Here is a 25,342-nt window from a genome sequence, read left to right as displayed (position 1 = left end):
TATCAGGTAAAACACTAGTTTGCATGCTTGCTTATTACGTTTAACCTTGAGTTTTAATAGCTTAAAGTGACAAATAATTTAAATAAGAGCAGTGAGTGTACTTCTCTCTGTGTTTGATAGGCATGCAATACTGTATTGGGACTTATAGGTAATGTTTTGAGTCGTAAACCGCTGCGAAAACTTTTTTGAACACTTTATAGCTTTGTTGATATAAATGTTGAAATCATTGATGATATTGCATTACACATTGAACACCTCAAATTATATTATATTCAAGTATTCAAGATTTCATATTAGGAGTTAGTTGCTCTTTTTTGTACTGTCATGTAAGTCAAATTTTGACAAATCTTCAGGTAATCACATGGTAACATAAAAATTCCAAAATTGATTATTTAGCATGGCTAACAATATATCTTAAACGTATCACAACTATCGTTTGTGAATTTTATAAAAACATTTGCTTTAACATTATATGCATAATTCAGCATTAAAAAGTAGATAGCTTTTGATATATAGCGTTTCATAAATTATTTCTATGTAAACTGTAATTTTTGTTTGAAAAATTGTTACTCAATGTATCAGAAGTTCGAAGAAATCACCCAAATTTATACCAAATTTGGTTTTTTTGAATAAACTATGTGTATTCTACAGAGAAAATCATGTTGCATTTGCATTTTGACCCATCCAAAGTAAAAAAAAACAAAAATTTTTGTAGTAGTTTAAAAAATGTTACCCCAGTTTATGAAATTTTAAGCCAATGGTCATAGTAGCGATGTTCAGATGAGTTCCCAAGGTCAGCAATTTGAGTTTCTGCAGTTCAAGTTGAACTGCGTGTATTCGACGTTTCGGATTCGATCTTGGAGCAATTTCGAAGAACTGAAACGGGGTTTTGTGACTTGATGGTGGGATCTTAATTTGACTACTTCCAAGCGAGGACTGAGAGCCCTTATGAATGAATGAAACGTTTATTATTTGGTTTTCTCTGTATCTGTATTTGTAGAGAAGGGAGGGTGGGTGTAGGCCCACAGCACTTAGGCGACATGTGACCCATTGTACATCCTCCCAAGGAATTGTCCACCTAGGTCATCGTCCATACTGTCCTTTTCAGGAAGGAGAATAGGTCTCTGGCAGACATCTCCTTTATACCGGCAGGCATAGGCCAAGACTCGCCGAACACACACTCTCCGGATATTCGCATAGGACAGTTTCATCTACCTGTTCATACATCCTGCATAGAGATGTGTCCACAAGTCCCATATTGTGGAGGTGTTTCCTCAGTTGACAGTGACCAGTCAGAAATTCTACTGTTAGGCGTAGATTTTTCCTGGTCATCGCCAGATATTTCTTCGGCACCAGCTTCCCAGGGTCGCCAAGGGTGATCCTGGAAAGATTGCATCCTTTGATTTCATCCCATCTCTTTAGAGATTGAACATGGGTGTGACGTTTGGCTAGTTCCGCAATTGTCGAAGTCATCAGACCGTAGGTGCCACTGGGTGCTAAAATTCTTAGTCCAGACGCTTTCTTGGCTAAAGAGTCGGCAATGCGATTACCTTTACTCCTGTCCTGCCCTTTAATCCACCTCAGGATGATTTTATTATCTACCGAGGCTTTGACTAAATCTTGGTGGCACTCTAGTACTAGCCCTGAGGTAACACATTGTCTGTTCAAGACTGATAGGGCTTGTCTGCTATCAGTGCAGATTGTTAAGCTTTTGCCAGAAATTCTGTCCTGGTTATTTTTTTGTGGCGATTGAGATACCAGCCAGTTCTGTTTGAACCACGCTGGAATTTTTTCCATTCCCACTTAATCCTTAAGCTTAGTGATCTGGAGTATACTCCACAGCCGTTCTGTATATATGTGTATTGCATTTGTAGTATCTGACTCTGTGTTCTGTTTTATTTGTATTTTGTAGGGTTTATTAAACACAAACCTGGGTTCAATTGCATCTCTGGTTGCCTGCAGCAGAGGTTGCGCAGTAAGTGCTTCTCGCCATAGGCTTAGCCTCAATTGATCCATTCCTACTTCAAGGTTTACACCAGCCGTGCGCAATCGTAACATGGCCATTAATGCAATCTCCTTAACGTACAGGTCCAGCGGGGTAAGACCAGTAATTCATTTCATTGCCGCGGTTGATGTTGTTCTCATGGCTCCAGTGATGTTTAAATAAGCCAATCGCTGAATATGCTATAATTTTTTGATGGCCGTTGCTTGCAGAACTTTCGGTCCCCATGCAATGGCTCCGTACGTTAACACAGGTCTTATTTTTGCAGTGTAGACCAGGTGACCACACGAGGTGAAAGACCCCATGCGCGTCCCATTGTCCTCCGACATTGCTCATAAGCCACATATGTCTCTTTTCGCTCTATTCTGTAGATGAGAGTTCCATGTTAGCTTTCTGTCGAGGATAGTACCTCTTCAGAGAAGTTTAGATTGCTTTTAGAGATTTCGAGAGGTTTTAAGCCCGATAAACTTCTTTTCCTGGTGAAAAGGACTATCTCATTCTTCTTGGGATTGTTCCTTACACCATGTTTCTACTGATTTGAGCCTATCCTGCGCTCTATCGCACAGTGTGTTCACAAATTTGCCTGTCTGCATTATAACTATGTTATCTGCATATGCAATTGTGTAGAATCCATTATTGTTGAGGTGATTAATTAGGGTATCTTGAACTATGTTCCAAAGAAGGGGTGTGCCAACCACATGGTGAAGGGCCGAATCAGTAGACCTATTATTTGGTTTTATAGCAGAGACTAACCAGAACCTAGAGTTTTGAGTAGTCTTATTTGTGGGGCCCCAGTTATAGTCTTATGCCTCTTCGGGAGCAGTGTACAATAGTTTTTGTGGGGTTTGGTTTTACACTGTTTTTGTTTGTCTATGTTAGTACTTTTATATTCTGCTACTAGTGAGTTTGGAAGTGGTGACGATTCTCTTATTCTCAGTAAGTGGGTTGGTGGGCCTCTTCTTCGTGATTCGTGATTCAGTTGGCGAAATGCATCTTCTTGGTTGAATGGAGTGTTCTGGGTACAATAGCTAGGGTCGATTGTAGGCGGGATTTCACCGATGTATCCTAGGTTGAGGATTGGATTCAGAGTTTAAGAGTTGCTTTGGGCTGTGGCACTGTATGCTACTTCATCCAGGATATATTGGAATCGTCCGGGATCTTCCCCAGGGGTCCTAAGAGTCTGGCTGGGGGGAACGGAACCTCCTTCCTTTGAACGCTTTTGATGCAACGCTTCCAGGGACTAGACAGTGATGGCAGCGGTATTAGTACAGTTTACTCTATTTGATGAGTGATCATTCAGGATGGGTGGCAAAAGTGGGAATTTGTTGTACGCTGAAAACTTCATACAGTTTGCGACGGGTCAGGCACAAAGTATGTGTTCTATTACTAGAGCCTGAGGTTTTTTGTGGAGAATAATCCACTCCAAGGTTGGCAGACCATGATAGATGTTCCTTGATCCAATGAGGGGCTGATAGGTCAGTGAATGTTTGGCTTGGGAAGTAGGCCTTTTGTGATTCATTTCATGGAGGTTGTAAGGTACAACTGGATCCACAGTGCAGAAGAACCACATATGATCCTCCCATGTAACCTACATCCCATCCAGGCCAAAATGTGCAGCTCTGGACTATCTGCTGACCATCTTCCAGAATATCTCCGACGGCATTCTGGAGAGATTCCATTCAATCAGTGAGATTATCGGATGTTCAAGGTGCAAGATTACCACCTCAATGACCATGGCACCTTTTTTATATGAGAGTATCAGTAAGTCAGCTATTTCTGATTATACATTAGATTCAGCAATGCAGAGCTTTTTCGCATCTGGTTAAGGTAGAGTGAGGGGAAGGTTGTTGCCTCTTTGAATTCAGATTTCTTTATTGCTGCTCAAGAATGTCCTTCTCTTGAGAGACAATGATTCGCTATCAGACTGCACCGCATAGCCCCATAGGTTTTTAACAAGATCAAGAGAACTGAGAAGCTCTTGCTCGATCTGATGTTGCACTGACTACAATTGGAGTTGTTCAGTAGACTGTAGACTCATGGTTGGATTCTTTGGTTACTTCATGGCCCTCAAAAGGTTCCACGAGTTTTTGTGGATTGGATTTTTCCCATGGCGGAGCCCCGCATCACCGTGACAAGGTTTTCTGAAATACAGATACGCCCACCTTGAGATGAGGCGTCATTTAGGAGGAATCCTACTTCATCACCACACCACGCCCCTCTGCAGCGGGGTAGATTTTAAAGGGTATTTTACCATGTTGATTTCCATTTCTAAATTGACATTTGCATATTTTATTCCCAACATTACCACCGTTTCACTTTTGAAGGCTGGCAACCTCAACTTTGAGGGTGAGGATTTTGAAAATTACATCTTCAAATGTCAATTTGAAAATGATGAATCGACGTGGCCGATCACTTTACTGAAATGTTTTTGCCAAGGAGGGTCAATTTGGGAAAATTGGAAATTCTAAGTGAAACATAAATTGAGAAAAAAGTTGCCCTTTTTGGAACTTATTTAAATGATGTTTTGAAATAAAAAAAAAATTTGTGTAACAAATCAGTGAATTTGTCGCTGAAAAGAACGACTTATATTGGGTGATTTCTTTTTCCGGTCCATAAAAAATAAAAATTGGTGTCTCGGAAACCAAAAATCTGTGGAAGCCATCTTGAAAAGAAAACTCAAAAAAATAAATCGCCGAATTTCGGTTCTTTTGTGATATCTTTGAAACGAATCGTAATTTCCTAAATTTCAACTTCGAAACGGTCAACTTGTTTTTATTCAATTAACTTTTAATATCTCACGGTTTCCGATTCTCCAAAGATGATCTTCCTCATCTCAGACATAAAGTATACTGCAAGTGAAAGCAGAAATACATTTTGATATTGATATATTCATATTAATTTGGTGAAATTTTGTTTGTATGTTCTCTAAGAGTAAATCTAATTAGACAATTTTGAAACACTGTACGTCAATAAATTTCGTGTGAACATGTTCATGGAAAACCTGATATCTCAAACTTATCTCTGATTATAAAATACTAATGTAATTGTTTCTTTATCTTCTAACCTGAGATACCATTCAAAGTCACTCCTCAATAAACCCAGTATTTACAGTTTTTGTTAGTCCTGTCTATAGAAATCTCAGTGGAAATACGAAAATTGTGTTTGTGTTACCAATAACAAAGTGGTTCAAGTTTTCCTGAAGACAACTGATTTATTCAAATCTCTAATTTACTAGGAAGATAAGTTCAATGATGCCTTATCTGGGTAGATAAGCGGATAAAATTGTGAAATTTTACAATTCTGTTAGGTACAATCTAGTTGAAAAAGTCACCTTTTTTTCAATTGTTATTTGTTCAGTTATTTGTATTTCAGATGAGAAATGGTTTGGTGTCTGGGAAAAACTTGTTTTCGGCACACCATCATCATCAATGAACCGGACAAAAAGAAGAAAAAAAATGTTGTTATTGGACAACGAATAACTTTAAGTAAGCTGTATCCGCAGGAACCTGTGAATTCGAACACCAGACAGGTACTTACTGCTTCTTACTTTCTATTCCCAGATTTATAGATGGAAAAATTATACAGCGTGTCTCGCTATCCATGAACTCGTTTCCATATTTCAAATTTCAACAAAATTGGTGGAACTTCTGTTCAACCAATACAAAAATTAAGTTTTAATTGCCATAGTGAGTCACGGAATCTGGTAATGAGGTCGATATTTTACGAAAAATATATCAATATCAATGAAAACTAATTTCAGTATTCTTAACAGAGGAGTTGGTAGTCGTATTTTTCATACAAAATAGTTCTCATTATTTTCACTTTCTGTGCCAGTATTTTTCCCAATCCTCGAAGCATTCCTGGTATGTCCTTCAGCTCTTCGGCTTTCCTTAATCGTCGCCAAAACGCCGCCCTTCTATTGTTCTCTTCAATCTTGAGAACAAAAAAAGAAGCAGTGGGGCAAATCTGGTGAATACAGTGGCTGAGGCATGATTACGCCATTGTTTTTTGGCTGAAAAATCACTAACAAGCAATGACGAATGAGCAGGTGCATTATCGTGGTGCCAAAGCCATAAAGTGTTTTTCCACAATACCGGACATTTTCTTCGCATTGCTCCTCACAAGTGGTGCCTAACTCCAAGATAATACTCCTTATTGACCGTACGACCATGTGGCAAGAACTCATGATGCATTACGCCACGATAATCGAATAAACCAGTAATCAAAATCTTGATATTCGATCAAACTTGGCATGCTTTTTTTGGTCTTAGCTCTTCTGGGCTCTTCCATTGGTACCATTGGACTTTGGTTTCGATGTCATAACCGTATACCCATGATTCATTACCACTTATAATCTTTTTGAGCAAATTTGGATCGCTGTTGGCGTCGTTCCTGAGCGATTCTCATGCGATGGTTTTTTTGGTCAGCAATTATATTGGAACAAACTTTGCTGCCACACGCTTCATGCCTAAAATTTCGAAAAAAATTGCATGGCAAGCAAGAGTACAATCACCGTATGCCACTTTCAACATCTCGAGAGTTTTTGAGCACTTAATCTCTTTTCTCACTCTAAATGTTATGCAAATTATTTGATTTATTATTTTCTGATAACAGAAAATCGTCGAACACGTAGAATACTTCTAACTTTTATGAAACTGTGAATATATGTTCAAAAAGAGTTCACCAACATAAAAAATGGTAAGTTAGGTTAGGTCAAAAGTGAGTGGACCTATTGGACCCTCCATCGCAACCCGCAAGGGTTTATTGTGGCTCACACCTATTCAACACACACTGTGTTGAACACACTGTCTTCCAACAGTCCAAGTCTCTGTATATGATGATTCAGACGACAGTGACCTGGGCCTGTTAGACATCGTAGTTCATCCCTAATGTAGTCCAAACACTGTTTGGTTTCAAGCTTCGAAGGGTGAATGAACGCATTGGACCAAGCCAATCCTGGAAGACTTTGCCAGAAGTCTTTAGATCTCCTTGCCATCCAGGTGTTCACTGTTTGTTTGGCAAAACCTAAAGCAATGCCAATGGCAGGTTCTGGTCCTATGAAGCTACTTGCAGCACCCTCTTTTGCAAGGGAGTCAGCACTCTCATTGCCTTCTAGGCCAGTATAGCCAGAAATCCAGACCAGAGACAATTTGTTGAGTCTTTCTATCGAGGAGAGTCGTTTTTGGCAATTTGCTACCGACTTAGACGTTGCTCGGTAGGAGCCAAGAGCTTCAAACGCCGTTTGACTGTCCGAGAAAAATTTTATTGACTTGTATGTGAGGTTGGATTCTACCAATCTCTCAATTCAATAGCATAGGTTTCCGCTTGGAATATAGTCGCATAGGTTCCTAGGCAGGTTGATATTTCTGTCCTGGATATGCGACTGAAAACACCTGCACTGGAACCGAAAGGTGTTTTTGGTCCATCTGTGAACCAAAAACTGTTTGCTCATGAAATTTTCCTCTTCCGGAGGATCCAATCCTCATTACTCGGGAAAAGTACCGTATACGGCAGTTCGTAGTTGACAGTTGGTGGCATAATGCCAGAGGTCATTCCCAGAATGCTGTGACTTCCAGGGTCAACCAGTAGTCTAGTGTACTGTGCAATTGGCGATGTACGCAAGTCTCTCCAGAAACATGTGGAGAGGAGGTAGTTCCAGAAGGATCTTCATGGCCGCTGACGGTGTGGTACTAATGGCACCACAGATAGCCAGACAAGCCTGTCTCTGTAAGGCAGAGAGCTTCGCCTGAGCCGTTTTCTGTAACGCCTTCGGCCACCAGGCAGTTGCCCCATAAGTGAGCATTGGTCTGACAATCATCTAGATATTCAATAGATTTGTTTGGGACCTGAAACAAATTCAAATCCAAGATAGAGTGGATGTAAACATTGACATGCCCTACGCACGTGATATTGAAAATCCCAAGAATTGGCCAGGATCGTATTCAGAACCAACATCTTGTTGATCGCAAATGCTATATCATACTTAGGAAAACTTTTTTATGATAAAGAGTGAAATGCACAAATTTTGCAGTTTAACGGGAAGAATGCAGATAATATGTGTAATATAAAAAGATTTTCATTGGATTTTCCACAGCGCACTCAAGCATTATATGAAAAGAGACGTAATTATATCTTTATTGATAATTTTTATTTTATGTAAAATCAAAAGGACTATTAATCAAAATTATTCAACTGGATGAATTTGTCTCTTCATCAGTAGTGTCATCCTCACCAATCTGAATTATCAGTGGCTCGATTTGTGCCTCTATTATGTTATCAAGCTTCCACATCTTTGTCTCGACTTCCGATATCACATGCCGAACATACTCCTCCCATTTTTCCGCTGTGAGTCTTTTCAAAGCCTCATCAAAAAGTACTTTGAGATCTGCAAATTTGAACGTGGTGTTACGCTGAGCTACAGAATTCTTCACATCCGCCCATATTAACTCGATGGGATTGAGCTCGCAGTGGTATGGAGGCGGGCGAAGGACAATTTTGTTTGGACCTGCTGCCATCAAATCGACTATATAATTTTGGTATTCAAGCTTGCGCTCCTTGACAATTATTAGTAGCTGTACTCCTAGCATTGAGTCTTCAAAGCTAATATCCTTTGATCGCAGCCAATTTTGGATTTAAACCTTCTTTGAAGACGTTGTCGGAATCTTCTCTAACCGTCGCGAATGATAAGGTGCATTGTCCATTACAATCACATCATTATCCTCCAGATGGGGTAGAACTTTGGAAAACGACTGTTCGAAAGATTCACCCTTCATTTCTTCGTGATAATCACCAGTTTTTTCTTCGACTCGAAACACCACAGCCTTTCAGCAACAAACCCATTATCATTGCCGATGTGACAAATAATAAGCCGTTTTCCTTTACCTGAAATTATGAAGATGTATGTAAGTAAATAAATCAAATACGAGGGTTACTTTTTATATATTGAGATTGAGGCAGGTCTTAATATAAATATAAGTTTATCTGATGGATTCGGTAATCCGGTGGATAGTCCATCTAGAAAGGCCCTCCTAGATGAGGTCACAGTTTCATCGAACCATTCTTTAGGGGTAGTATGACCAGCATTAACCCAGGTTTCATCCATATAATAAATTGTTCTCTGTTGTTCCCTATAATATTTAATTTTGGTCAAATACTCTCTCCTCCATAACACAATTTCCTCTCTATCCAATAATAAACTATTGCGCCCTCGTTTTTTCCATACAAAATTCAAATGTTTCAATACTTTATGGAATGTTGACCGCTCAAAACTTGGCAATAAAACATTTTCATTTATTTCTGTGAGTACTTTGTCTATCGTGGGTATTTCATTTCTGAAAAAGTACTAATGCACTTTCCTCCTAATTGCATGTTTATCAGCATCATCTATTGATTTTATAATGGTTTGACGATTTTGATTTGTATTCGGTTTTGAAATCACTCCTTTTATCTCAACACTCAAATGTCTTTTTTTGGATCGTTTCCTAGCTGGACTCAGAGGATAGCTCACAGTGTCATCAGCAGTGTCTGTACTGGACATCTTGGAAAACAATTTTAAACAATATACCATAACGCACGCCAAACAAACACGCAAACGACTGGTTACAACCCTGTGCTGGTACCGAACTCGTACCAAGAAGGCAAATTCACCAATGAACGCTGCCTTTTGCATCTGACACTGGGCGATCACGTGAACATCACGCCTCGGTTTTGTTTTGTTTTACTCTATCTTGGATTTGGATAGATTTTAATAATGTACGTAGCCAGCAGGATTTGAACAGTGTCCTTATTTTTTGAATAGTCCACTATTCGATTGAGTCTACCCTAAAACATATTTTCTGAAAAATAAATTGAAATATTGATTCATACTGAATCATTTTATAATATTTTGTTTCAAATAGCAAAATGGTATTTTGCGGCCAAGTGAATCAGAGCTGATAAACACCACAAATTCAACAACTTCCACATCCGACACAAGACAAGTAGGAGAATCATCACCAAAACAAGTGAGTACCTAGAAATATAGTTCGCTTGATTTAACATTTTCGAATCTGACACCCTATTTATTATAATATTTTGAAATTTTCATTATTCTCTGGATGAACTGATAACTAATACTCGCACTGTAACTTTATTCGTTCAATTTGTCTCATGTTCAAATAAAACACTTTAATTTTTGATCTAGGAAGCACGACTCCATAGTTGATGACTTCAACAAAAAATTCGACAGGTCGTGTGAAAAAAAAATAGTTTTTTGTCGAAATGAATTACTTCAATTGTCATTTCTTCAAGAAGCATTCAGAAACAGGACAAATCATTAAAATGATCTTGTCGTGAATATACAGGTCATAATTGTTTCATTCGTAACAATTTCATTCGTACGAATTCAATCTTTGACTGTGGATAGTAATTTTCTCATATATACCTATAATATATAACAACATATACATACATATGTATATGTTGTTATATATTTTTAGTATCTATAGCTGTCAATTTCCGATACTGTATAGTCTCATGGAAATATGCATTAATTGATTGAAAATTGAGCTTCATGGAAAACTAAACCAATGCCACAAGGATCTAGTTTGGGACTACTGATGTATAATATATACACATCTTCTCTTGTAACGTGTCTTGATGAATAGTATATTCATCTAAATACGGACGACACCGACATTTACTACATATTTCCGTCTTCTGAAAGAGATTTAGCCAGTCTGCTCGGATATCAAAATCATGGGGGATTGTGACGAACTCCACATGGTTAATAAAGTTGAAAGTTGGATAAACATAAAAGTAAATTATTGCAATTATATAAAACGTTTATTTTATCCCTTTCTATGTGTGTAGTTTTACAAGCCAGTACAAAAAAATCGAAATGTACGAAATTCTTGTTTGAGACATATTCATGGGATAAGAAGAATTTCCCATTCTCTTACTTACTTAGGCAAATAACATTTAGGCCAGATATTCTCCATTTGAATGTGAGATTTAAAGGTACTATAGTACTCCTGCTTTTGAACGGCCATACTCCTATTAAATCGCCAAAATATATAATTTAATTACGGGCATATCACTCGAAACGAATTTGGCTATATATTTTAAAGAGTTTTTTCCGTTTGTCAATACGTCAATACGTCAATACTAGAAATAGTACAGGTCTTTAAACTGATTTTTGTGGAACACCAGTATGGATTTTTTTGGACGATGGAATATTTATTTTAATATACCGATGTAACAGTATGCAAGAGATCTATTACCCATATGATTATTTTGTTTGTTTGACAAGTACAAATATTGGACTATAATATTTTCATGTTTTAAACAGCTGACCGGTATTTTGAAGAAAACGCAAATAAATCCTACTGAATCAGAAACATCAGAGACAAGTGACGTAGGAGAGTCATCACAAATTCAAGTGAGTATTTAGAAATGAAAAAGGATAAATAATAATATTAAAAAAACTAACATACTGAGAATAATACATCAAACAGAAATATGTAAAACTACAAAAGGTATTGTCAATCTATTCCAAAATATATATTCTTTCAGTTGTGTCTTGAATTTCGTATGATTAATTTTTTTAGTTGTTGGGTATTTCATTTAAAAAATTATCTCCATATTTCGCACAGGCACCGCTTCTAGAGCGCTTTAAGGATTTTTCTGTAGTGCTTGTGTTTTGTCGTTGAAAAAAACCGTTTTCAAAGATTTAATTGAAGTATTATTTTCAAATGATATTCTTTTTTGTTACGACGAACATAAAACTGGACCGATATTTTGTTTTTGCTTTGAATTGCACTAATAATAATAAAAAACATTCATCATTGATATTCACATGCAATTTCTTGAATATCTTCTAAACTGAGCCAAGATAGGAATTTTTGAATTTTTGTAATTTTTGACGAATACCGACATCTTTTATTCGAAAACAATCTATATTTGAATCTATATTTGTTTAATATTTCAGACCAGAGTCAAACCTAGATTTGACAATATCAATATTCTGATCTGAACATGCATTTTTTTCATTTTCGCAAATGCTATTATTCAGATAATCATTGTTTCTAATATTTCAACAGAAGAGTGAATCCATCCAGCCTGGGAATTCCTTGCCAAGAGATACAATGAATTCAGATATCAGTTCAGTGGTATCGCGACCATCGGCAGATTCGCAAGTGAGTATTTATATTTTTTGATTCCAATTTTCACCATCAAAACGTAATGTTGACCTTCGAAACCAACGTGATTGAAGAAGGATAATTAATGACAATTTTGAAAATATACTGAACGAAGATGTAGAAAAACTCAAAAATTAATTTACTTGATTATTACATTTGCATTTGAGATATATTTCTGTTTGTTTCCTGTTGAAGCTTTTGATGTTTAGATATTTTAACATTACCTAACAATTCAATACATTCATTAAAATTATGTTATTGGTTGTTGTTACAGAAAGACCTTCTAGGAAGACGACGATCTGGAGTCACACCTGTTCGATTCGTCCCAAAAGAGGATGATAAATTACCAGTTCATAAAAAAGATCCAGAGTAAGTTATTTCACATTACCAGGAATATTTTAGCACTCAGATAAGATAAATTCCATACCTCAAATTACGAATTAACATTTTTTCCATTGGTGATTTGATGAGTTAATAGCTTATTGAGTTTTCAGATGAGAAAAGAAGAGAGGGAAAATAGGATTTGGACTTTGTTTTTGCGTGGAAGCAGAAATTCATCCAAGTCCCAAAATAGGCTTATGATGTTTCTATATCATCTTTTCATCACACTCATTACAGGTCTTCAACAAGATATTTTTCCTGATCTTCTGCATAAATTGCTTGCTTTTTGCGAAACAACTTTAAATTCGCACAAAACATGACTAGATGTAACTATATCCTTTTTTGTATTGCCAGCAGCTGAGGTCTTCGCTATACAACTCTATTATTCCAATAAGAAATCCCCAGTGAGTATATTTATTCTTTGTCGTTTCCTACTATGATGAAGCAGCTCTTCAGTTTTCCTCAGTACTCACGTACGTTTCCAGACACATTTTCCAGTATTGTTTGTTTTCTATCAACTCATTTCCTGATCTGGTTTCGTTCAAGCGATTCTGTATCTGTAGAGTAGGGAGGGTGAGTGTAGGCCCTACACATCCTTCCGAGGAGTTTTCCTCCTAGATCATCGTCCATCCTGTCTTTTCCAGGAAGGTGGACAGGTCACTGGGAGATATCTCCTTTATATCGGCAGGTGTAGGCCAAGACTCGCCGAACAGACACCCTCTTATTGACGATAACTCCGGACACTCGCATAGGACATGCCTGACAGTCTGATCTTCCTGTTCACACATCGTGTATAAAGGTGTGTCCGCTAGCCCCATATTATGGAGGTGTTTCCTTAGTTGACAGTGGCTAGTCAGAAATCCTAATGTTAAGCGTAGATTTTTCCTGGTTATCGCCAGATATTTCTTCGGCGCCAGCTTTCCAGGGTCGCCCAGGGTGATCCTGGCAAGATTGCATCCTTTGATTTCATCCCATCTCTTAAGGGTCCTAAAATTCTTAGTTCAGCCGCTTCCTTGATTAAAGAGTCGGCAATGCAATTACCTTTACTCCTGTTGTGTCCTTTAATCCACCCCAGGATAATGTTATTATCTACCGATATGTTTATTATCTTGGTGGCACTCTCTAGTACTAGCCCTGAGGTAACACGTTGCCTGTTCAAGGATAATAGGGCTTATCTGCTGTCAGTACCATGGTGTTATCACTTGGACCCCTCATGTGAAATATTTTGACGAAAAATGCGATTACCTTACTCCTGTCGTGCCCTTTAATCCACCTCAGGATAATGTTATTATCTACCGAGGCTTTGGCTAAATCTTGGTGGCACTGTAGTACTAGCCTGAGGTAACACGTTGTCTGTTCAAGGCTAATAGGGCTTGTCTGCTATCAGTGCAGGTTGTTATGTTTTTGCCGGAATTTTTTTTCCTGGTTATTTCTTTTGTGGCGATAGAGATACCAGCCAGTTCTGTTTGGACCACGCTGGTATTTTTTCCCATTCCCCACATAACCCTCCTGCACTCGGGTGAAGTGAAGCAAACTAACGTGCACACTCGGGTGGTGTCTGTCAGACACGTTTTTCAGTTTTAAAAAACATAATGAGATGATTAAAGTAAAAAAAAAACTTTTCATTGCTCATTTTCGCGCCTTGCTCGCGGAGGCAGAGTGGTCGTACCAGAGAACTTCAGTGCCAAACCCCTGATATCTTTTCTAATATATGGGTTAATTGCTCGATTAGTTAAATTTTCCATAACTATGTCGTGAGCAAGTTTTTTCAGAAATAACCTCCGGTGTTTGTAATTATTATACGGGGAGGGGCATTGCTTTGACTTATTACAAAAGCATTTACCCCTGCGATGTTGAGCATATTATAGAAGATAGCCATCGGCCACCTGCAAGTGGTTCTACTTACTTATATACAGCCATCTTTTGGTCAGCCGAATCAACACCGCATTTAGTTATCACAGGTAATCATATCTGGCTTACACTGGTCTCCTGCCGCTGCGCCAATTTTATCATCGAAGTGCATGGAAGAAATTAAAAGGACACATTTGTTTTGGTACATATAATACCAAGGTGGCATTTCTACAAAATACAAACATGGAGGAATTTACTTGCCTCGATGTGATATCTTTCAGTTCTGCAGGAATTTCTGATCGATTCTAGCGAATAGTTCCTACAACGGTTATCCTATGATTTTCCACCATATGCTCTACAATGTCCAAGCTCGTGAACCAATTGTCCATTGTAACATTTCTTCCCGTATCATATATAAAAGTACACTTTCTTTTCACAACTTGAGATGTTTTATTTGAAATATTGCACGGACCGTTGAAGCGTTCAAAAAAAGTTCTAATAGGGCACAATTTGTCAGTCTTCTTTCTTTCACTTCCCGTATGAATATCATCAAATCGTATGCAAGACAATAAGAAGGTAAATCTTCGATAGGTCATTGTTGCACGAATAATTTCGAGGCCTGAGCCATCTTCAGCCCAAAAGTCTTTGGTATTTTCTCTCCCACTTTTATAAAGCCCCATCAAGTAGATAATCTCTTTGACAGCCTTCAGTTCTAAAATATTTGTAGGTAGCACATCCGGTGGGTCTGTACTTTGGTGCAACTGTTGCTATATATATGTTTGTATTCTCGACGATCAATTCAAGCAAATCGATAGTAAAGAAAGCAGACCAACATTCTAATGGATTTCTAAAATTCTTCGCTCTTCCCTTCGTGCCTAGTAAATGTGTCACAAGATTCTGACGTCAATTTCTAACACTAGTCATAGTTGCGTGCTTAGACCACTTTATTACTTCTGTATGATTTTCTTTTTCACGTTCACATCCATAAAATGAACTTGCGGAGGTAGTTTGAAGATTACTTATTCACTATTTCATGTTCAAGCTCTTCATCTGCACTTTCCTCAGATCTGGAATCGCAATCACTCAATTCACAACGGTCCACATCTGATTCTGGCTCGCCATCCTCATGTTGAACCTCATCATCAGTTGAAACTTCGTCATATAATGTTTGCAGTCTTTGAAGTTCTTCCAAATACGAATCCATGTTTTTTTGATATCATCAAGTGGAATAAAAACAGCAAAAATAACAAATCTCTCATCAGAGAATTTGGTTACGCCAGTACTCGAGTAGTGTCTATGAGACAATTTTCGACAATAGAAGTCTGTCACGATCTGACTCAAACTAACCATTTAAGCCACGTGCCGATGTCTAAGAATCCCGAAGCTACACGAACGTTTAGCGCAATAGAAGACCAACTGTAGATTTATCAATAAAAATCAGAACTGAATTGTCTCACAGAGACTACCCGAGTACAGGAGGGTTAATCCTTAGGCTTAGTGATCTGGAGTACACTCAACATCCTGAGCCTTCTTTGGTTATTGAGCCGTCTGTATATATGCGTATTGCGTTTGTAGCATCTGACTTTGTGTTTTTTGTGTTCTGTTTTATTTGTATTTTGTATGGTTTATCAAACACAAACCTGGGTTCAATTGCATCACTGGCTGCCTGCTGCAGAGGTTGTGCAGTAAGCGCTTCTCGCCATAAGCTTAGCCTCAGTTGACTCATTCCAACTTCGAGGTTTACACCAGCCGTGCGTAATCGTAACGTGTCCATTAACGCAACCTCCTTCAAAGGATTATGGTAACTGTGGGATCTTATACCACTCCTATATTTTTCTCCAGATTCAATATCTTAACTTCTGAATTTTAGAGGTTCTTGTTTCTCCCTATCCCTTGATTCTCTAGATGTATACATTTCTATGGTTAATTCAGATGAGGTTCTGTTGAAGTTTTCTTCTTCTGTTGAACTCTTCTTCTTCTGTTGAACTTTTCTTCTTCTTCTATTGAACTCTTCTTCTTCTGTTGAACTCTTCTTCTTCTGGTAGTTCTCTTGGGGAATGTTACCATTCAGAAGGGTTTATGTTTAGCTTATCTTCTTTGACCTATATTGTTATAATGTTCAGAGCCTCCTGCATCCTGCATTCTGAACTAGGATGACTTATCCATCTGCATAGCTCAGTACTCAACGTCTTCAGAATAATATCCATAAGAAACATAGTAACAAATCCATAAGAAAGTTCCATAATTCACTCTCTTAGTGACTTTGTGTTATTCATAACGATTTCAATCAAATCTAGTAACCTCAGCACTCTGAAGAAACAAATCGAATCATTAATACAGCAAGGACTCCCTTTTGCCTTACTCAAAACCCCTTTTTATCCTAAAATGCTTGCAGAAAGTATCTTTGATTAACTGTTTTTAATTTTCAGAGATGAACGTTTGATACGGACCGCTATTGAGAATAATGAATTCCTTAACAAAATTATATCAGAGCAAAGAATAATAGATGTGATAGCAGCAATGTACATAAGAAAAGTATCTTCCAAAGAAATTCTGATCAAGCAAGGCGACAAAGGATCGCACATGTATGTTTCGGCCAAGGGCAAGTACCAAACGATCATCAAAGGAAAAGTGGTGAATGAGTTCGATAACGTTCGGGTTTTTGGAGAATTGGCCATTTTGTACAATGCCAAACGCTTGGCCACAATAAGAGCAGTCACTTCTGGAATGGTGTGGGTACTGGATAGCAATGTCTACCAACAGATAGTGATCCGCCACAATATTCGAGAACAAGACGAGACGATGAATTTCCTGATGAACAACGAATATCTCAAAGTTGTGGGAAAAGACGCTCTACAAGTGGTCGCTAATTTGCTAAAGTCTGAGTTTTTCCCGACTGGTAAAGAAATTGTTCGACAAGGCGACAAAGGTGAGATTTCAGCTGTTGAAAGCAATATTGATTTTCAAATTATCGAAAAAATTAGGTACGGTTTATACATACCCAGATAGCACACAGCTTCCTCATGATATTCTAAGTGCATCATCCATTTGTGGATGTGATCCCAAGACATCTTGGATTATTGATCCCTCGTGATGAGGGATCATCATGAGGGATCAATCATCCCCTAATCATCATCATCATTTCATCATGAGGAAGCTTTCAGTATCTACTTGGGATTTGTTTTGCTGACGTCCATATTAGATCCGAACGATATTCCAATTCCATCACAGTTTACGAGTAGGTACTATTGTAAGACGTACCGAGTAAAATTACATCTTCGTGATTTCCCCGTGTATTCCTCAGGAAAATACACGATACGGAGATATATTATCCTCATGCTATGCTCATGGTATTCCTAGATAACGAAATCATTACTTTGTGAGTTTGGAAAAATGTGCACGAAATGCGCACGAAAATGTACACAAGTAACGCGCGTATGTCAAAACTTTCTGAGTACGTATAAGCTCAAAAATGTCCAAGTTTACGATAGAGCTGTCAGTTGCCAGATTGCAACACTAGGATTGCCAAATCCCGAAACATAAGGCAACCTATCATATGACATGACATTGCTTATACCAACATAAAAAACTAATATCCCAAAAGGTGGCGCTATAATTTCGAATCTAACAATTTATTTCCATTCCAATAAGCGCTAACTTCATCAAAATCATTATAGAATTCCAAAAACAAAATAATTTCAGGTCATAAATTCTACATAATCAGAGCGGGTACTGTGACCATAACTAAGGATAAGGAAGGCGTTGTTGGCGTTTACAGAAAGGGAGATTGTTTTGGCGAACTGGCGTTATTAGAAGAAGACTGCAGGCAGGCCACGGTGACTGCAGACGCACCCGGAGTTGAATGCCTCACCCTCACGAGAAAGGAGTTCATCGATCATCTAGGCGAGATAAAAAATTTCAAATATATCAGAGTGACGCCAAAAGACTCCATCAAACCTGCCGCAGCCGAACACGGTGAACTGAATCTGTTGGATCTGAAAATCAGAAAAACTCTGGGTGTAGGTGGATTTGGCAGAGTAGAGTTAGTTCAGCACATCAAGGATGAGAGCCTTGTTTTCGCCCTGAAGTATCTGAAGAAAGTTGACGTAGTTGCGCAGTGTCAAGAAGAACACGTTTATAATGAGAAGACCATACAGATGGCGTGTAATTCGCCTTTCATAGTTAGGCTGTATAGAACATTCAAGGATCAAAAGTACATATACTTCCTTATGGAATCTTGTTTGGGTAAGTTATCATTATATAAAAGCAACAACAGGCCTTGAAGACCAAATATTTGGTTTAATGAAACATAACAGCATCTCTTGATTTACAATTTCTCTCCATTGGGTCTCATGTTTTGCATTTTTTTCCAGCTACACTTAGATTTTGCATATCTATTTTCACAACCCCTACCTTGTTGATGCTTTTCTTTTCTTCGACTAACTTTTGTTGGTTTTAATTTCATAATACTAACAATATTAATATTATAGAATGTAATTTCATAGCCGAATATAGTGTGTGAAAAACTACTAGCCAAATTGAATATATATGGAATTGAGGGCAAAGTGTATAATTGGTTATCTAATTACTTGACCAACAGAAAACAACGGGTATGAGTTAAAGACATGTTCTCTTGTGAAATTGACAATTACGTTGGAGTTCCCCAGGGTAGTGTTCTGAGACCCCTTCTATTCATACTATATTTAAACGACATGCCATTGTTTGTCGACTGTGAATTTATGAACTTTTTTGCTGATAATACTCTATTGGCATGTAGCGATGTGAACCTTACGATGGCTATACATAAAATGAATAATACTCTAGCAAGTGTCAACAAGTATTTAAAAATTAATGAACTCAAGCTGAATGTGATGAAAACTAAAGCGATGATAATCACCACCAAGTTTAAATACAGCCAAATAGACTCTAAAACTATTAATCTCAACATTGATGATGACAAAATTGGAATAGTGAATTCAACTAAATATCTGGGATTCCAGATAGATAACACTCTATCGTTTGATGAACATTTTGAGTATATTCATAAACAAATTTCAAAGAAATTATTCTTTTTTTCTAGAATTGCCAATAATCTTTCAACGGAGTCAAGTATCACAGTTTACAAATCAATTGTTCAGCCACACTTCGACTATTGTTCCTCTATCCTATATTTATTCAATCAGAATAAATTGTCTCAACTCCAAAAACTTCAGAATCGTGGTATGAGAATCATTTTGAAGTGCCGTAGAGATACTCCTATTACTATTATGCTCAATATTTTAAATTGGCAATCCATTTCCCAAAGCTGCTATACTTCACAATGATCTTCGTATACAAAATATTGAACAATTTAGGACCATCTTATTTTAATCAGTATATTGTCTTTCATCACGATATTCACCACCACTTCACTCGAAATAATAATAACTTATATATTAACAGAACAAAAAACAAAAATACTATGAACTCATTGTTTTTCAAGGGTTTTGATCGGTTCAACAAATTACCTAATGCAATTAAAAATAGCCCATCTCTGAACATGTTCAAAAATGAACTGAAGAAATTTGTTTTAAATGTACAAATATGATATGTATTATGTCTTTGTTACCTGTAGCTGTAATTTGTATAATTCCATTCATCTAATGTTCGTTATATATTTCAAATAATTATGTAATTTATCTTTCTACATATTGCATGGACATTTTTCGAATGTATAATGTTGCTGTTTTTGTAGTAATGTCTTCAAAAATATTTTATTGAACTTATGTTTGTCATACATTTAAGTCATTTCTATATGTAACACATACCTTTTTTTTATTTCTACCATTCTAATTGATTTGTATATTATTAGGATATCCTATTTAAATAAAGATCTATCTATCTATACCGCCGGAATTGATGGATTGCCCATGGGACCATGTTCCCGCCAGCGAAGTATTTGTGTTTGGATTGTCACACAATATTTCAGGCTCTACATTTGTTCTTATCTCTCATTTTGCATTCTTTCTTCGTCCCTAGAAACATTTCTTGAATATTGAAGGAGAGTCTTAGAGTACTCATGATTCAGAATGGAAAATATCTAATGATGGTTGCAGTTGTTTTCTTGGAGGTTTGTTTCATTTTTGAAATGTCATCGATAAATGTCAAAGCTGTTTTGGAATGTAAAATATGTCAATGTTGTTGATTGACCTCTGAAACATGGTGTTCTAAATTAGTCTGTTGCTATTTCGCCAATTTCATCGATACACTTAGCCATGTATTTTTCCTCATTACGCAATATTTCTCATTGATAGATCTCAGCACAAGGTAAAATATTGACAGATTATTTAGTTAGATCCATGGAAAACAATCACAACGATTTTCAGTCATGTTCTTGAAAAAATACTAATTTCCCATTACTTGAATAGCCCCTATATAGAGAACAGTTCCTTTATTCTGAAGTTTTTTCTTGAAAATCTAGCATCTTTACGTTTTTTATCGATCGATTTTCAGAACTCAGTGAAGATGGTAGTCTCTTTCGCATTTATTCATGGTATCTCTCTAGCAGAACGCTAATTGTCCATTATCGATATCGAGTCTGGTAATAACGGCTGGTGTTGAGAGGAGTCATATTGATTTCACTTTTGATTGAGATTTGAGAGTCATAAGTAAGATTGGAAAGGTCCATTTTCTCCTAGAATCAATTGCTGAAGTTCTCAAGCTTTACAAGTTGGTCTGAAAAATTCGTTGGCTAACATAGAAACAATATTTTTTATTGATAAAATTTCATTTCGTTATCCAATATAGTTACCTTCCAAATGACCATCTTGACAAGGTCCACGTCGAGAAGGATATCTTGTAATATCCTCCAAAACACGATGGACGTTGTCCACAGTTAGTGCCTGAGGGAGCAGATGTCTGTCAACCCCAGCAAAACTGTGATAATCCCCTTCAGCAGGGGTAGAGAAATGTACGATCTAACGCCACTTTCCCTTAATTGTGAGGTCATTCCATTTGAAACAGAGATGGCATCTTGATAAAAAAGTCACCTGGAACGCTCACTTAGAAAAAGTTTTACACAAAGCCAGACAATCCCTATGGACATGTCGGAGGACTTGTGGTAGAACTTGGGGTTTAGGTCCCAATCAAATCCATTGGATTTATGTGATGATTTGTCAGACCAATGATCACTTATGGGGCAATTACCTGGTGGCCAAAGGCTTTACAGAAAGCGGCACAGGGAAGCTCTCTGGCTTACAGAGACAGGCTTGTCTGGCCATCAGTGGTGCCATCAGCAGCCATGGAGATATTTCTTGATTCACCTCCTCTCCACATTTTTCTGGAGAGAGAGGCTAGAGTTGCGGTGGAGGGTCGAATAGACCCACTCACTTTGGACCTAACCTAACCTAACCTAGTCACCTTCGATGGTGATACAACGATCATAGTGGCCGACTGTTGCGTCTTTGAACGCTTTGGAGCCGGTTCATTCCGTGCATTCCACTCAGATGACGATCGTGAAATAATGGAGCCACATTTCTTCCATTGTCGCATATCGACGTATAAATTCGGCTCTCTTCATGGTGGAACACCTCCAAATACTGCTCAGAATCATCAATTCTTTGTTATTTTTGGTCGAACTCGCTCAGTACTTACTTTGAATAGAGGTTTCACACACCCAAATATTCCTGCATATAATGGCTGGCCAATACGTTCCTTTGATATCTTTAGAGCCTCAGCTATCTCAATCAACTCCACTTTGCGCTCATCCAAAATTATTTTGTGGACTTTTTTGATGTTTTCATCGGTAACAGCCTCTTTGGAGCATCCACTGCGTGCATCGTCGTTGGTCCTCATTTCACCTCTTTTACACTAACAAAAGTTGCTTCAATCAAAACGTTCTGTTCCATAAACTGGTAGTCCGACAGCTGTGAAATTTTTATACATGTCTTTTGAAGGTTAGGGTTGCCTAAAAATCATATGGATTTGATAGTAGTAGCGCAATCTGTGTGTTAGCCTACGAACTTTCTATCTAGTACATCTGCAAATTCAATTCCCTGTTCATTCCGAGGCCATTCGATCGTCTAATCTAGAAAGAAATGCTTCTGATTCTTCGGTTAACCTCCTGTTAAAGAAATATTATTTCTTGTTTCATTCATCCCACTTCTGTTCAGGAAAGTTTTCAATAAAAAAATCGGTTTCATTTGCAGGCGGCGATCTTTGGAGTATGCTGCAGAAGCAGAAAAATCGTCGATTCGAAGAGAAAGACGCCAGATTCATCTGCGCGTGCGTATTGGAAGCTTTCGACTACCTTCATTCCCGAGGTGTCATTTTTCGGGATCTGAAACCGGAAAACTTACTGATTGCACTGAACGGCTATATAAAACTAACAGATTTTGGATTTGCCAAGAAACTTTCCGGGCAGAGCAAAACCTTTACTTTTGCCGGAACACCGGAATACGTTGCTCCGGAAATAGTTTTGAACAGGGGACACAACAGGGCGGTCGACTACTGGGCGTACGGAGCTTTCATTTTCGAAATGCTGACTGGCAGGACTCCCTTCAGGACGGATGACAGCAGCCATATGCGCACTTACAACAAAATCCTCAGCGGAATAGACAACATCAGTTTTCCCACCTACGTAAACCTCAAAGCGAGGCATCTCATCGAGAAACTGTGCCAACCGGTACCATCGGAACGACTAGGGATGAGTAAGGGTGGGATTCAAGATATAAAGAATCATAAATGGTACTTGGGATTCGATTGGCCGGCGTTTGTGAAATTGCAAATGCCCTCTCCGTTCAAACCTAAGTTGAGCAGCCCGATCGATACGAAATATTTTGATCAGTTCAAAAGAGATAACGACACGCCACCTGATGAACTTTCTGGATGGGATGATAGTTTTTGATCAACTCGAATTTTGGTTTTCATCTGTCAGGCCTGAGGTATTTTTCGGTACTTTGCATCTTTCATTTATAGGAACTACAGAACAGGGCAGGGAAACTATATCTTTGAACGGAGACAGGATTTTGAACGACTTCAAACCGAAACTAACCTTTTAATCATATCTAGCATGTGAGTTAGGGGCCGTTCAAGGTTTACGTATTTATTACAACTATTAACCCCTCACCATCCCCCTTGTCAGCACAAGTAATCAAAGCTCTTACCCCGCGTCCCATGCTTACGTAAACATTGTTATATGCATTGTTTTTTCAACGAATTCTGTTTCTTCTTTGAATTGATTCATGAGCAGCAGTTTTAATTCTAGAAATAAGAAAAAATATTAAGGATATAGGACTTTACCCACATAATATTCATTTGAACAAGCTTCATTGACACGGTATTCAATAGAGAGTAAGAGAGTAAGTTCGGCAGAGCCGTACTCTTACCATCTGACCTGAAAGACCACTATATTCAAACCAATCGGCTTCGTTAAGAAGCTGGGTTTATTTGGCCGAGTGTGAATAGGCGTGAGCCACAATAAACCCTTGCGGGTTGCGGTGAAGGGTCGAATAAGCCCACTCATTTTATACCTAACCTAACCTCACCTCTAAATTTTGAATACTGCAGATCAGCTCATCAGCACGACGAGCAGCGTCTCTTATAACACCAACTTTGACAGCAGTGTGCGTGTTTACTTTTTTATGGATCTTCCTGATGTGGCGATTTAGCGACTTGACGGAAGCCTGATAAAAACCCCATGTTTTGCATGTTCGACTTGATAGCTTCAACTTTACCGTCGGACAAAAATAATCGTAAGGCATTCGCAGGTAACCTTTGAGTGAAGCGTTTAAGCATGGAGCTGAATTGACTGGAAGACTGAGAAATTGCCTTCCAACATGCAAAACCAAGTCATCAACTGTTTGTATTACTTTTACTGGTGGTGGAAGACACCTGTTGTCCAGTAATCTAAATAGGCCACTTCTTGGACGACAGCTTTCTATGTTTCTACATTTAACAATTTTGAAGCAAGTATTGGCTTTCAAGCACATGTTCAGTATACCATTTAATGTCTGGGAAATCGGGAAGCGAGTGACTAAACGTAAACAATATTTGTGGGAATTCCCAAAAATTCATTCCGTTTTCAAACATGGACAATGTGTGGATTGCTATATGCGTAAAAAAGTAAATAACTACTGCTGGCGTAATTACCATCTAGCTAGACCTCCCGTCCCCCAAGTCATCAAAAATGAGCAAAGCAACCCCTCCGTTCCCAATAGTGCCCCTAATACTTGAACGGCTCCTTATCAACCAATCACATAATTTCGTCGTAATACCCAATATCAGCAGAAATCGTAGATGTTGAATCAAAATTGCTTATTCAGTGTTTGATTCTTATCGATTTTTACGGTTGTTCAAAGATTGTTGCGAGGTTTTTTGTAGTTTCAAAACGAATGCTAAATTAATTTTTCTCTTGAAAATGTTGAAAAATGCTCACATAAAATGACTTATCAAGGATTTCAATGTTTTCAATAATCCAGTGGGAATTATTCCAAAACTGATTTATCTGTGTACTTGTATTTATATTCATCAGTTCTAATGTTATTCGTATGTGAAAACTTGAAAATAAATAAAATTTACATGCATTTCATTTAAATTTTGTATTCCTTGAAAATAACAAAGTTTATTAAAGTAATCCGTGTTACGAATCACACGTTAAAAGGTAAGACCTCGTTAGTCTTTAGCTCGCACAAGTTTCTCAACTTCTGAGAGTTGTCGTTCGTATGGGGGCGACAGCTGATTAATGGAAAAACAGAAAACAGACAGAATCCGAAACTTCCTTATTGCGACAATATATTTGTGAATATAAATGAAGTAGTACATAACAATTGAAACTGTAGGAAAAGGCGAAGGAATCTTTTCTCTTTTTGAATAGTCCAAACAAAGTTTCGACATCGATCACCGAAAGAAATTCGTCTTTAGTCTTTCACTTCTGCTTTCACTACAAGACACC

The 25,342-nt window shown here is 37.8% G+C and overlaps 1 protein-coding gene across 3 annotated transcripts; it reads left to right on the top strand.

Annotated features, from left to right (window-relative positions):
- On the top strand, window positions 1-24,114 carry LOC111508668 (cGMP-dependent protein kinase, isozyme 1). 3 transcript variants are annotated; one of them, XM_074174888.1, is made up of 9 exons: window positions 1-148; window positions 5,375-5,531; window positions 9,901-10,005; window positions 11,331-11,420; window positions 12,082-12,177; window positions 12,455-12,549; window positions 16,842-17,341; window positions 18,115-18,657; window positions 22,599-24,114. In XM_074174888.1, exons 2-9 carry the CDS (start codon window positions 5,382-5,384, stop codon window positions 23,294-23,296), a joined length of 2,277 nt encoding a protein of 758 aa, XP_074030989.1. In that variant the 5' UTR covers window positions 1-148; window positions 5,375-5,381; the 3' UTR covers window positions 23,297-24,114. The 3 variants fall into 3 exon arrangements, with proteins under 3 accessions (XP_074030989.1, XP_074030987.1, XP_074030988.1); XM_074174886.1 differs by lacking the exon at window positions 1-148 and adding an exon at window positions 5,052-5,309; XM_074174887.1 differs by lacking the exon at window positions 1-148 and adding an exon at window positions 5,052-5,309 and having other exon boundaries at window positions 5,360-5,531.
- Window positions 24,115-25,342: the final 1,228 nt, after the last annotated feature.

This window comes from Leptinotarsa decemlineata, unplaced genomic scaffold (assembly GCF_025532065.1).
Source record: "Leptinotarsa decemlineata unplaced genomic scaffold, Ldec_3_MD MMD2_tig00000882_RagTag_RagTag, whole genome shotgun sequence".
Classification (NCBI taxonomy): domain Eukaryota; kingdom Metazoa; phylum Arthropoda; class Insecta; order Coleoptera; family Chrysomelidae; genus Leptinotarsa; species Leptinotarsa decemlineata.
Note: the sequence above shows the minus strand (reverse complement) of the source record. Positions and strands in the feature narration are given on the sequence as shown.

Bases quoted from the DNA above. Each gene is read 5' to 3' on its own strand.
- LOC111508668 (XM_074174888.1), top strand. From the start codon at position 5,382: ATGGTTTGGTGTCTGGGAAAAACTTGTTTTCGGCACACCATCATCATC. The intron at 12,550-16,841 runs GTAAGTTATTTC...TTTAATTTTCAG, and splicing joins GTTCATAAAAAAGATCCAGA to AGATGAACGTTTGATACGGA. The intron at 18,658-22,598 runs GTAAGTTATCAT...TTTCATTTGCAG, and splicing joins CCTTATGGAATCTTGTTTGG to GCGGCGATCTTTGGAGTATG.